At 37.6% G+C, this 14496-nt stretch overlaps 1 protein-coding gene across 1 annotated transcript in view; it reads left to right on the top strand.

Moving 5' to 3' along the window:
• The first annotated feature begins 1455 nt into the window (after positions 1-1455).
• Positions 1456-14496, top strand: part of LOC144653255 (C-Jun-amino-terminal kinase-interacting protein 4-like) — a 22766-nt gene continuing 9725 nt past the window's right edge. Inside the window, exons 1-15 of the mRNA XM_078513205.1 lie at positions 1456-1967; positions 4100-4220; positions 5392-5462; positions 6484-6572; positions 7442-7644; positions 8040-8643; positions 8739-8795; positions 8998-9093; positions 9616-9658; positions 10008-10138; positions 10585-10644; positions 11064-11255; positions 11807-11874; positions 12419-12564; positions 13987-14311. Coding sequence (XP_078369331.1) covers positions 1656-1967; positions 4100-4220; positions 5392-5462; positions 6484-6572; positions 7442-7644; positions 8040-8643; positions 8739-8795; positions 8998-9093; positions 9616-9658; positions 10008-10138; positions 10585-10644; positions 11064-11255; positions 11807-11874; positions 12419-12564; positions 13987-14311 — 2518 coding nt within the window. The 5' untranslated portion in view covers positions 1456-1655. The remainder of the gene's footprint in view (positions 1968-4099; positions 4221-5391; positions 5463-6483; positions 6573-7441; positions 7645-8039; positions 8644-8738; positions 8796-8997; positions 9094-9615; positions 9659-10007; positions 10139-10584; positions 10645-11063; positions 11256-11806; positions 11875-12418; positions 12565-13986; positions 14312-14496) is intronic.

Genomic DNA, 14496 nt, shown 5'->3' on the forward strand with positions numbered 1-14496 from the left:
AGGGTTTTTGGGTGGGCTTATAAGCGGAGGGGCTTATATTCGGGAGGGCTTATAAGCGGACGGAAAAAAACGTTTCGAAACGAGCCTCGGGAGTGTTGATCGAAATACGTTTTTAAGTTAAAAACGCACAAAAAAGCAACATTTAGCCCTGTTCAGTACTGTCATCCGGTAGAGGGGGGCTTATATCCGGGGGGGGGGGGGCTTATAACCGGATGTATTTTTTTGTTTCCAGGTTGATGGGCCTATAACCGGGGGGGGGCTTATAAGCGGGGGGCTTATAACCGGAATTTTACGGTATATCATAAGCATAACTTAAAAATCTAGCCTGCGCCGTTTTTTTTTTTTGGGGGGGGATAAAAAAACTTAATGTTTGTTTGCATGGCACTGCTTCACAGATATGATCATGAAATTCGTGGCCAACTAGCTTTAAGGAGATGACTAGATTACATAAATTATTGACTATAAGGAAACAGAAAGATCAGTTCTAGACAGGAGTCATCGGGATTAAGAATTTGCCTTCGTTTTTCACTGTCTGTAGGTACTTTAGGGTCGGGCAGTGATGGGCTCCTGGGGCCGGGGCATTTGAATAGCTCGATTGTCCGCACACCATCGAGAAAGTGGTGGGGGGGGGGGGGGGGAGAAGGCTAATATAGCCGTCACGATCTCATTTAGCGTTGCTTTCAAGAAATTAGACCACCGTCATACCTCTGCATGAAAAGTGGTATCTTTTAGCAGTAAAAAAGAGCTTGAGCCACGCCCAGTTTGGTTTCCTTTTGAGGTTTAATTTAAATTTTTCCGACGGGTATTCCCATTCCTTTCTTATAGGACTCTTCTCATAATTTTCTTTTTTTTACAAGGGGCTGGCCGGGGGTGGGGTGGGGTGGGCACAGCTTTGTTTAACTCATATTTAACCTGGCTCGAATTGGACTTGCCTACTAGGCTAGGCTTTTTGTACGACCGCTGTAGTAAATATTTCATACAGAAAAAGAACAATGGCATTTTCTTACAGCAATTTTATGAGCCTTTTATTAATAGGACAAAGAAAACGTTAGTTTTTGTGTTTGGAAGAACTAGAAACAGCTGTACAAACACTATCATATGACTTGTTTTTTTCCCAGAGTTTCCAGCTGTCCATAGCATTTCATATTTCCTTTTGATTCTATGAACTCGATAGAATCAGAAAAATTGTTTTTTATTTCTTTCAATTTAGAATTACGTCATCACATATATGACGTCACAAAAAAATAAACGTGATATTTCTTACCTAATTACGGTAAATATAAAATGCGAGAGTAGGTGTTTTTCAATCAAACTATCGAGTTCTCGCAAATTTTTATTTTACTCAAATTACTGTCGTTTTCATAGGCTTGCAGAATGATCTGCTAAACATAACTGAACACAAATCACATTACCCTCAATTTAATTGGAATATTGTTTATTTTTATCCCTGATGGACTTTGATTGGCTGAGAGAGAAGCGGGGAATAAATTCTTCACCAGTCTTTCCCGGTTTATGGAAATCACTTGAGTATGTCTGTGATGAGAGGCGAAGCAATTATGGCAAAAAATAACCGTTTTCTTCGTTTATTTCTGGCCAGACATCAAGGGAATGAAGCTTAGGTGTTTCTGTCTTGCCTGAAAAGAAATATATGCGATATGGAGGGCGACGAAGAGAAAAACGATGTGGTTTATTCGAGTGGAGATGAAGGAGCCGCTACTGTCATGTCGGAAAGAGTGTCGAACCTAGCAAACAGTATTTACAGCGAGTTCGAACGAATGATACAAAAATATGATCAAGAAGTTGTGTCAGGACTCATGCCGCTTATGGTTTCTGTGTTAGAACAGCTGGATAGTGCTTATGGCGACAACAACGAACAGTTGGTTGAGCTGGAAATATTGAGTGACGATAATGAACAACTTATCACTCAATACGAGCGAGAAAAGCAGCTTAGAAAACTGGCTGAAAACGTAAGTAAAATTATCTCCTCTCCTTAAATCGTTTCTTGAAGTATCTCTTATTGAACCCTTCCGTATTTTAGTGGTGAATTTAGCTTGTGAGTGTAGCTATAAGTTCTACAAGTTCCCGTGTAATATCTGCTCGTTATAATCGAGAGCAGTTTCTCAATTCACGCTTACAAATAGTACTATTGGAATTGAAACAATGTCCTTGGTAGAAAATTCTATACAATTTTCGATTGATGTGTTTCATGGAAGAAAAACTTTTACTTTAATATTATTATTGTTCTTTCGGTTTTGTATTTTATTGGCAGTGAACATGGAAAAGGCGTTGTCTTTAAGATGACAATTATCTCGCTTTGATTTTATAGACTTCGAAGCTCCATGTATGTAGCGTGCTATTAAATTTTCCACAAATATTAACACCAAGTCAAATTTTGTCAGTTTAAAGCACGTCTGATTTACCTTTTATATTATTCTACCTTTCGTAGCGTTAGATATTGCAGTATGTTATACATCGAAGCAGTGACATAATTTTCCCTGAGGCTTTCAATCTTTTTTGTTTTGAATCTGTATACATGCGTGATTTTATAGGTTCAATTTACATTTATAAGCCAGTTTAATAGCTTAACAAGCAACACATTTTAAGGTGTTACAGATATTCAAATATACCCTTGTTGCATGTATATGAGGAAGGATTAGTCGAGTGAGTGGAAAGCGGTGAAGTAGAAAACATAATTAAGGGAACGTAATCAGTTACCGTATTTTCTCGATTAAACGCCGGGCCCCGAATAAACGCCGGGTCTCCATGTTTTTTTTGAAAAAAAACCCCTTAAAAAATTTTTTAATTTTTATTATATTTTAAAAAAAATATATATATATATAAAGAAAAAAAAAATAAAAAATAAAAATTTTAAAAAAAAAAATGGTAAAAAAAAAACTCATTTAAAAAAAACCCCGCCCCCCCCGGCCCACATAAATAAAAGGCGGGGGGGGGCGAAAAAAAAAAAAATAATAAGACAATTATTTACTTCCTGACCACAGCCTGCACTGACTGTACTGTAAACTTGAACCATGTGTCAAATATTTTTAAATGTTTACTTTAAGACTTCTAGTTCACTATTTGATGTTCTAAGTGTCATTTATCTTGTGATGATATATTGGTTTTCCATGTGACAGAAAAACGAAATATCGATTTTAGCGATAGGTTTATATTGCCAACAAATATTATTGGTAGAAGCACTTTCATTCAGTAAGCTAAGGGTCCTTCAAGGGTTCAGCATTTGTTTTAGAACACATATTCAACATTGACATATGCTACACACTGTTTGGCATGCGTACCTTAAAGCAACCTTCAATATCTGGCAGTGATGTTTTTTTAACAGTGTTGATCAGAAGCAGGGAGGAGGGTACTCCCAAATATGTTTATGTAAGGAGGCTGCCTGTACCAGGGAGGTCCAAACTCTTACCTTTTCATATACCATTTTGGACAGAAAAGGTCCCCCTTTCATATAACTCCAAGGGAAAAATAATGGTACCCCATTCTAATTCACATACCTACAGAAGGGATATCTGGTTTTGAAATCTTGTAAATATACACAAACCAGTGACGCTACATGGATCCATTTCAGTTGATCTATTTTGTCTATAAGTGGAAGGAGTAGTTAAGTGGAGGGGGATTGGATAGGAGGGGGGGGGGGGAGCCCGAGAGAAAAGGGGCAGGAACCGGGAGAAGGGAGGGCGGGAAGCGGGATTCCTAAGGTGGCGGGTACCGGGAGAAATAGAGAAAACTTTTGCAACATTTTTGTTATATTTCGCAATGGATATGGGATAAAAAGGAGAGAACTGCTACAGAAAGGGGCAGGAGGTGGAAGTAAAAGGTACTGGAAGTGAGAGTAAAAGGTATGGGAGCCTGGAGGTTCAGATCCCCCCCTGTTCCCTTCACGGTTTAGAGCGCATGAAGATGTTAGTTTTGTTGAAATGATGCTGAAATGGTTGACAGTCAGATCTGTCTTAATTTGCAGAAAAATGGTTTGTTTTTAAATTCTGCAAAATCACAAACCACAATGAGCCTGACTTTCCTTGAATCCTGGAAAGAACAGTGATGGAGTATTGGAGCTTACCATTATATGTAATCATTGCAGAGATACCTTGAGATTGAAGATCAGATCGAAGTTGAAAAGAGAGAAACCCAGAAGCAGATTGATACACTAGAACATGACAACAAAAGTCTGGACTCTCGCATCAAAAGCTACCAAGATCACAGTGAGTGACTGCTGGCTTTTAAAAACGTTTGCTCTGCTTTTAAAATTTTAATGTTTATTAATCAGGGACACCAAGTCTAATAACATAGTAATTGTTTACAGTAAAACTTTATGCAATATTTATAATATAATCACCACATCATCCTACATTGACAGTTTTTACACTGGATAAAATCATAACAGTCAATAATTAATTACCGTAATGATTCGATTTAGCACCCGGGGTGCTTATTTACTTTTGGCACCTAAAGGGAGGGTGCTTATTTGAGACAGGGCGCTTACTCGGGACAGGGCGCTTATTTAATTTTTTAAGAAACAACCAAATTTTCAAAACAAAACATAAAAATAACTTACAATAACATAAACTGCAACAGTAACAAATTGTTGAAAATTCAGTTATTTTTTCAAAGAATAATTTGTTCATTTTGTAGTAAATATATACCTGTACGGAAGGGGGATGTTCATGAGTTAATCTATTTGATGTCAATGACTTCAATAGGGACAGTATCCACAATAGGGACGTCTATCAGAATAGGGGCGCTTATAAGAATGGGGGCGCTTATTAGAATGGGGGCGCTTATTGGAATAGGGACGCTTTTTAACAGAAACACATTTGAAGGGGGGCGCTTATTCGGAAGGGGGCGCTTATTGGAAGGAGGGCGCTAAATCGAATCATTACAGTACCTTCTTGGTAATTTTCGCAAGAAGTAATAATAATAATAATAATAATAATAATAATGGTTTTATTGGTAACATTTCTACAGAGTAGCTCTTTGTTTACCAAACTAACCCTAACCTAACCTAACCTAAGTTCTAGGATAACATGATCTTGTAGTGCCCGGGGGTGCTGAGTGTGGTTTGCTATCAACCAACCAAAACCCAGCACTATTAAACCACTAGAGTGGGTCTTAAAATTATAACAATAAATATCAAAACATTCCGAAATACAGTGAAGTGGGGCAGTGGATCAATGCCACTGAATAATTAAGCCTCATCCTAAACAATATATGGGGTATACCCTATGAAGAATGTAATTCAACCTAGTCCCCCAAAACAGTTGCCATTTCCATGTTGCTTTTACCATTGTTCACAACTTTACACACCACAATATTGTAGTATATATTATTACTCTCAACAATTTGCATGTTCTAATTAAATGTTTTTGTTTTCAGTTGAACGGCAGGACGAGAGAATAGCAGAGATGAAACGTGAATACCACACCCTTCATGAAAGACACTCTGAGGTGAGTCAGAAATCTGACTTTGTGGAGCATCTTTTGTCCAAAAAAACCTATCCTGCTCCACATGTTGCATAGTTTTCTTCTTTTGAAAATAGAAACTTTCTTTTGAATTCTTTTAAACCACCGTAAATGATTTCAAAACTCTGTGCAACAGGGAAAACTATGCTTAAGATGAATAAACTGTGCTTCAACAGAATTTTAGCAATGATGTGATAGAGCGATTTTCAATTGAGTGTCATAAAAGCAAAACACCAAAGTAATCACTCTGGTCAATCACGAAGGACACACATAATCCAGTGAACCAATCAAAACTTAAAGCAAATATATGTGGCCGGCACAAAGTGTGGGAAAACATGTGCTAACAAGTCACAATTGGTTTTGGTTTTACTTCTGTTTGGTTAAGAAAGTGACACAAGTTTGTTTTGACCAATTACTAAGCATTGTAATGCAAAACTAAAGCAAATGCGAATTACTTTCAACACTCCAGTGAAAAATCGCTCTATGATATAGGTGGAGCTCCCCAGCGGCCCGAAGAGCTGCAGAGCAAAGCCCCAAAACCATGCAAAAGGGACAATCACGCATGCATAGAAAAAGGAAAACCACACATTTGAGTTTTTATGGTCATCTTGGCTAGTGGCATGGCTTGTGGGTGCGTATGTACACACATACTTACGTCACGCAACATGGTGGCCATACCCCAGTTATAGGCATGTTAAAAACGAAAGGTTAATAATTACTGAACATCCATGATATGGTCAATTGACAGCTGTCGAAACAAGGAATCCGCCAAACAGTATTACAGACCATATTGTGGGCTCAGGTGTAGAACTTATCAATGTCGCATATTTTTATTAAGTTGACCACTGACCAGGTAATGGTTACCATTGGATTGCAAGCTCAAGTTCTTATTTTTTCCCTGTCTTTGGTCAGCAAATTCAGTTTTACATGAAGGGCAGAGTCAATAACTGGGGAGCTCCGCTTTAAGGCTTGGCTAAATCTATTTAATGGGTTCTGTTTGTATTAGTTACTTCATCAACACATGGAAAGACTACAGCAAAATGACAGGAAAGGTTCAAGTTCCACAGCAGATACACCAGTCAGAACTCCTTTTAGGTACTAGTAACTAAACGTTTAAAAGTTTAATATAGTTATGGTTAAGTTAGTTTACTTTTCTTGTTCTTCCCTTGACTTGCACAAACTTGTTAACTTGTGGATTAGAATGACCACTACTAGCAAATAATAATGAATTCAAAATGATGTATCACTATATACTTATAAAGTATTGATATACCGTGGTATTTAACAATTAGACTATGAGCCCAAGTTTTCTTTGAGTGAATAGTCAAAGAGGTGCAGCAAAGTTGACTGTCGCTCAATGAAAACAAGGGTGAGTAGTCTTATTCTTTTAGTAGGTAATATTAAGGGATTATAGTCCAAACTTGAATTCTTGGGCAAGACACTTTACTTTCACAGTGCCTCTCTCCACCCAGGTGTATAAATGGGTACCGGCAAATTTACTGCTGGGGGGGGGGGGGGAAACCCTGCGATGGACTAGCATCCCATCCAGTGGGGAGTAGCAATACTCCTAGTCGCTTAATGCTACGGAAACCCGGATAAGCTCCGGCTGTATGAGCCTCATGGCTCGGACACAGACTTTACTTTAGTCCAAACCTACAATTTTACGTATTTTTAAGAAAAAAAATAACTTGCCTTTAGTGTGCAGTGGCTTGAGGTCATCTATAAAATGGTGATGATTTCTTGTCTCTCTGACATTTCAGAGGAAGATTTAGAAAAATTACTGTAACAGTGCTGGATTTCTTGATAAGCTGTTTGGAATTTGTCGCAGAAATAATGATCTTAAATAAAAAAATCCCAGTAGGTGTGCATACACGTTGCAGACCTATTTTTCAATGACATTCAATGTGATGACTTCAAATGCTTTACACTTTAGATTTTTCATACCAACTTTTACTCTTCAACAGACCAAGGGCTGTCTCAACTGACTCTCCACGGTCCCCAGTGGGAACCCCCACAAACTCTTTAGGGGAACTGGTACCTCCTGGCACCTCCCCGGTGGCACCTAAGAGCCCTGACGTGGATGCAACAATGCCAGCATTTCCTTCTCCCAGACGAGAGAGTAACGAGATGTCTCTTGAAGAAGAACAACTTGCTGGTGTCAGGAAAGGTTTGTTGTTGTTGTTGAAAGGGCTGCAAATAACTGTCGGACATCGGACACTGTCTGACCACAATTTGCCAATGTCCAATGAAATTCCAACTGTGGTCAAACAGAATGTTCAGACAACATTTTATTTTGCTTTCCAGTGCAAACACCAATGTTCTGCATTGACAATGCATAAGCTTAGCAGGTTCACATCATAGAGCAGTACTGTAATATGATACATGTCTGACCTGACTTTTGTTTTGTCTGATCAAAATGGTGACTTAGTTGGACGCATGACCTTTCAAGGGAAAAAAATTATTTTCAGCCCTGTGTTGATGTTGTTTTCCAATCAGTTAGTACTTGCTGATATTGCCTTCAGCTCCAGTCCAGTAACAAATTTTTCTGTTGTCTTCTTGTAGCTGCAGGGACTGGTAAGGCAACAGCTGAAGGAGAAGCTTCCCCTGCAATCCAGAACAATCAAGTATCTCCTGGAGATGTTAGTACCACAAATAATGTGGCAGTTATCATTACCAGTGATAAAATGGATGTTAAGACTAATGATGCTGCAACCAAAGGCTCGCGCTCAAGCACAGCAAGTTCCGTGCAAAGTTTAGACACTGCAACCTGTCATCTCACAGACATTGACAACATGCCGATCATGACAGTGACAGATGTCGAAAGAGTGATGTCCGGCCAGTCTGAAACTCCCCCAGATGGAAGCTTTATTCACTTGAGTAACGATGCTGCGGCTATCATGGCCTCAACTCCAGAGTTGAACCCCAATTTATCATCCTCGCCAGTGGATGTGATCAGGAGAGAGGGTGGCAGACATGGGGCAGAGCGTCCAATATCTCTAGACCTGGAGACATTACCTGAGGGTGTCAGTGCACATTCACTGTTTGCTGAGCTGTCAGTTGAAGAGCCAGACATCATTGGACAGGTGGACACTGGTGCAGATATCACAGCAATGGTCGGAGAATTGGACACAGTGCTTAAGGAAAACAAGGAACTATTAACAGCAAAGTAAGCAAATCAGTTCTTCTAAAATGCTTTTTTCAATCTTTGTTTGTGTTAGTCATAATTGTTCTTATTTTTACTTGTTTATAATTCAATCGCAGAACCAGACTTGTCACTCAAAAGAATGATCTTCTGAAGAGAGTGGAGGAACTATCCAAGTAAGTTGACATCAACATACTTATTCTCTTTATTGGTCTCTGCATATTATGTACAGTACAAGTTGGAGCAGTTTGAAACTTTTTGACAAGATTTGTTTAATTTAATATATAACTGTATCTTTTATAAATAGTATTATTTGTATTTAGCAAGATGACATACTGGTAAAAGTTATCTTACTTTTTACACCTTTAACCATTTTAGTGAGAGGGAATTAGCTAAAGATGAAGTCATGTTACTTCAAGACACCAAGACCCGCTTGTCGACGCATATATCAGAGCTGGAGCAGGAACTTAAGAGGTTGTACAGTATAATTTGAGTGTTTTTATTTAGAAAGTCATGGAATTTTAGAATTTCCTTTTCCATGCCTGGAAAGTATTAAAATTTAAATGTTTCGAACATGGAAAGTAATGGAAAATGATGTTGTTTAAACAGTACAAAAAAATTAGGTTTCTTTCATGACAAAAATTGGAAAAGATGCCCAAAATGAAGATGGTTTCCAAGAAAATGGTCAAATTTTGGTCATGGAAAACTTGGAGAAGTCATGAAAACGGTCATGAAAAGTCATGGAATTTCAACAACTCAAAAGAGTATGAACCCTGTTGCTGTGTTTTGTGTAGCATGAAATATTTGATTGCCAGTTTTTGTTCTCAAAACTTTGCTAAGCTGTTTCCTGTTTTAGTTTGACTTTGTTTTCATGTAAAGAGTTCCGCTAACTTTTTCCATTGATTTGCTGGTACCTAGTTGGATGAAGTCTTTTATTTGTTTTGTTGGTAAATGGACTTGCAGGCATTTACTGATTCAATTTTTTTTCTCTTACAGGATCAAAATGGATGCAGAAAAAGCAACAGTGGCCTTAAAAGAGGTAAAGGTTTAGTACTTCATTCTGGACAAAAATTAAACAGATATCTTGTTGTAGGTCTGCTTTTATTTGTGCATCAGACATGTATTTAACTAATTATATTTTGAGAAAAGAGCATGAGAAGTCTTCACCTCACTCAACCACACTTCCAGTATAATCTGCCATACTGAATTTTCTTGTCATTATTTACTCGATTTCGACATAATTTTTATAAAAGATCAAACATGGAAAATTTGTATTTCAGCAGAAAGTTTTTTTTACAACAATTTATCAAATGTATAGGATTTTGTCAGGGGAATTAATATTATAGTTTGGAAGTGACAGAATTATAATAACCGCATTCCATTTCTAGGCCAGTGTATCAGCTGCTCATCGTAAGAGGTTTACACGAGTTGAAATGGCTCGAGTGCTGATGGAGAGAAACCAGTACAAGGAAAGACTGATGGAACTGCAAGAAGCTGTAAGATGGACAGAAATGATCAGGTAACTACAAGCTAACAAGGGTAACATTTCTGTAACAACAACAGCAACAACAACAACAACAATACTTTATTTACCCTTGCATCATTTAGGAGCACAAGCACTTATTAAAAGATGTGTGTGAACACAAATTAGTATGTCACAAATTTTTTATATTGAATGTACTTTCCTTAGAGGTTGTCTAAAATTGTAATGTACCGTAAAGACTCGTGTATAAGCCGCACTCATAGATAAGCCGCACCCCCAACTTTGAAGCTTGATTTTGAGAAAAAAATAAAAACTTGAAATCCCAATACCTTTTAAAAACGATGCTCTTTTGACGATATATTGTCTTTATTGCTAAAGTCCAATGTGGTACTATATTTGGAATGTGGTTAAAACATCTTCATAATTTCTTCCTCAAGAAATCTTTAGATTGGTCTTTAAAATTCTGTTTTCTTCCTTAACAGAGCATCAAAAGAAAGAAACCTTGAGTTGCAGCAGAAAAAGAAATCATCCATTTGGAAATTGTAAGTGTTGTTTGTCAAGATAGGTATAAGCTTGGGGGAGTTTGACACTGCTGAAACTTGGTCTTTGATCTCAACATGCCGCTGAATTACAAGAAATAGCAGTACTGTATAAAGTAAATTAGTATACACTCAAACAGTGGATAGCGTTTTTGGTGTGGGCTGATACGCTACTCAAACTCTGAATATCCTTTGCTATTCACCTCGGAGCAACTCGCGCACGAAAACTGTACTCGTTAACGTAATTAACTAGTCAAAAGTCATCCTTTCAGGCTATATTCTCTCACTGTTTGAGTATATACTAAAACAACTATTCCTCCACCTCGGTGAATAGTTGTTAAAATATTGAATGTGAACAACATAAGGCAATATTTTGATTCTTGTGAGTAAAAATGACAGCTAACATAACATTATTTCACCAGTTTCAGCAATCTGTTTGGTCCGTCTCCTAAAAAGCCTGCTCCTCCCATGGTGAGCATCAGATACAATACCCCTCAGGGGGAGGGAGAGTCATCTCCTGCCTCCCGACGCAGCGCCTCAGTTAACTCTGGATCAAACTCTGGATCTACCGGTTCAATATCTGCGGCCAGTGGTGGAGGATTTGGCAGTGAAAAGTAAGGAAACTTTGTGATAAGCATCTTAAATTTGAATTTCAATTTCAAGCAGAATTTAAGAAGGAAAAATAAAAAAAAATAATTAAAACAAACATAAAAAGATCTGTTAATTGTGTTTTATAATATACCAAAATGGCTGCAAAGGAAAGCAAAATCAGTTTGATGTTAAGGGGAACCGCAGATTACAAACTCTAGTGAGTGCAAATTAACCAAAAGAGTCAATAAAGAACCATTCTAATTAAAATTCACCCCTTTATGAGATGCAAATAAAAAATGCTATGTACCATGCAGGACTTTGTTGTCTGAGCAGAATTTTGAGCAAGTATGAAATTTTTAAGAATTTTAGGCAGGGGAATAGACAAATTAATGAGAAAACTTTTTCTTATTAATTGGATATAATGAACCAAAATTCTGAATCAGAGTAAGTTTGTTAAAACCACATTTCTCTGTAACTTAAGTAGTGAGCTTTTTGAAAGCTCTGTTATAAACCTGTATGAAGGTGAGTTATTAATGTAATTATTTGTGTTGTGTACTTTAATTTCTCTGTGTAGCTTTGACAGACAGCGACTTGTTGAGAGAAGAGAACGTTACAGACAAGTCAGAGCTTTTCTCAACTCAGGTATGTTGTACATAAGAAACACAGAGTGGAAAGGAGAGCCTACGTCCCAACTTGGTGCTTTACATGAGGAACCTCAGTTAAGATGATAAAGGAAGATTATCTCATTTTCATTTATAGTTTTAGTGCTATACAATATATTTATTTATTTATCTATTTATTTAATTTTAGAAGTGCTAATTACCAGAAAACACTATACAATTTAAAAAAAAAATATATTGTTTGTTGTTGTTTCTTGCTGAGGGTGGGAAGAAAGCTTGTTTCAAATCTGTAGTCTTAATTCAGATGTTAAAAATTTTCTCATGTGAATTTTGACAAAAAATACTGCACAAACTAAAAATCTTAGGGCGGGTGGGTGGGAAAAGGTCAGCAATGGCGGACGCAACAAAAACAACTGCCCGCCAAAAGTCACATGACCCTTTCCCAGGTCCCAGCGGTGTGTGAGAAAAACATTTTCCACTTATTTCGTTTCACTCAGCCAGTGGAAAATAACACTTATTAAATTATGTTCTTGCTATAATGCAGATTGTCTTGTGTTTGTCGGCAGATGTTGCTGAGGGTCGAATGCAAGCTTATGGCTGGAGTCTCCCTGCCAAATATTCAACAGAGGTTGCAGAAGGAGGAAAAAGTCTTGTTTCTGTTCCTGTGCCAGTTTATTGTAGACCTCTGAATCTTAACGATCCTGGAATGAAGGTACGTTCTGGTGTTTCAGATCAATCAATGTTTTGGGGTCAAGAAAATGTTTGTTTTGGTAAAATTAGAACCACTTCCCCCTAATTTAATCATTAATTAATTAATTACTTGATTAGTTAATGAATTCATTTATTACTTGCAGCAATTTCTATACTGTGGTTCAAATTTAATTTGAAGTTTTATTCACTATTATTTTCAATTTGGATTTTCTGTTATTCTATATTATAATAATGTATTTGAGATCAAGGGAAATAAAAATCAAACAGGTTTGAAAGCAAAATTAAACTAAAACCACGGCATATGGGTGGGTAACAGGTCAACAGGCAGGTGTGACTCAGTGGATGTTTTGACATGGTACCAGATAAATCGGCTTGACTCAAGCTCTCTTATCTAAATGAAAATTTCCTGCAATGAAACCTAAAAGGATCATGTTTAACCAGATGCAGTCAACCTCCACGTTATAGAAATGCATTTAATACAGACACCTTTTTATTATGGATAATGGTTTCAATGGTACCTAGCTCATCTTGCTTTGTGCTACACTGATACAGAAAGAGGATAGATAATGATAACAGTGCTTGAACTTAACGGTCGTCCACTCGTCCAAAACGAGTGAAAATTGCCCGAAACGAGTACGTGAACGAGTAAAGTTACAGTTCTCCGATAAATAATATTGCTTTTGCATCAAACTAAAAGGACTAAAGCAAACAAAGCAAACGAAGAATTTCTGCGAAAACGAATGTTTCGAAACGATGAGCTAAAACGATAGCCATTCTCTTGGCAGGTAAAAGTCTGGGTTCTACTCGAAATGAAATGCATTGTGGGATGTAATATGGCGGCTTTTCATGTTTGCTCAGTAGATCTTGGTCGCATCTATATTTTCTTCCAAAATACAATTTGTCAAAATGTCCGAACGAAAACAAGTTCAAAGCTCACTGAGTTCTTCCTTTGGAGGAAAGGAAGATCAAGAAATCAACGCAACAACTTCAATGCCTGCTACAGCTCCGACCAAAAGAACACGGAAGTTTCGGAAATCATGGGAAGAAAGGACGGTACAAATGGCTCCAGTTTGATGAACAAGAAAACAAAATGTTTTGCAAGTTTTGCAGGGAATTTCCAAATACAAGAAAATGCAATATTCCCTGACTATCGGAACAAATAACTTTCAAACTGCTTAAAGGCACACGAGGTCAAATGATGCAGGGGGGGGGGGGGGTATATGTTGCAGCTCTTATGTGTAACGGAGAAGAAATTTATGTAATAGTTACTGAAAAAATGCAAAATATATATCATAAATAGGTGTCTGAACAGATTTAGCTTCTGTGGTACATATGGTATTTTAAACGAGGTTCAATGTATCATAAAATGTAGATGTAGTCGGAATGAATTACAATTCGTAACAGATTAATCACCCTTGTGCAGATCTGGTGTGCAGCTGGTGTGGATCTGTCTGGTGGTAAGACCCAAGATGGTGGCTCAGTTATCGGCGCGACCAGTGTATTTTACACAGACAGTGCTCGTGACCAGGAAGAAGGATCAGCAACGGACCCAAAGCTGGAACCTAAAGTATCTATGGTGTGGATTGGTAGCAGCACACACTCGTGCAGCAAGGTTACTGTTGTGGATGCTAACTATCCTCAGAACATTTTGGATTGTTTTATAGTGTGCACATCACATCTGTTGTGTATCACTCCTGTGCCTGGTGCATCAGAAGGAGATTATCAAGGCTCAGAGTGGACAATAGAAGGTAAAATCTAAATACAGTCGAAACCCCTATTAAGTGGCCAGTTATTAATGTCCTAAAATTATTGTCAGTATAATGCTGTAAATAAAACCCCTTTTAAATGGCCACCCCTATTACTGGTAAGCACTTGCAGCCACCTTTTTGATGTCCCGGCGAGCTTTCTTGTATTAATTGTTTTTGCCCCTATT

This window comes from Oculina patagonica, chromosome 5, assembly GCF_052425735.1.
Source record: "Oculina patagonica isolate OP01 chromosome 5, crgOcupat, whole genome shotgun sequence".
NCBI lineage: Eukaryota > Metazoa > Cnidaria > Anthozoa > Scleractinia > Oculinidae > Oculina > Oculina patagonica.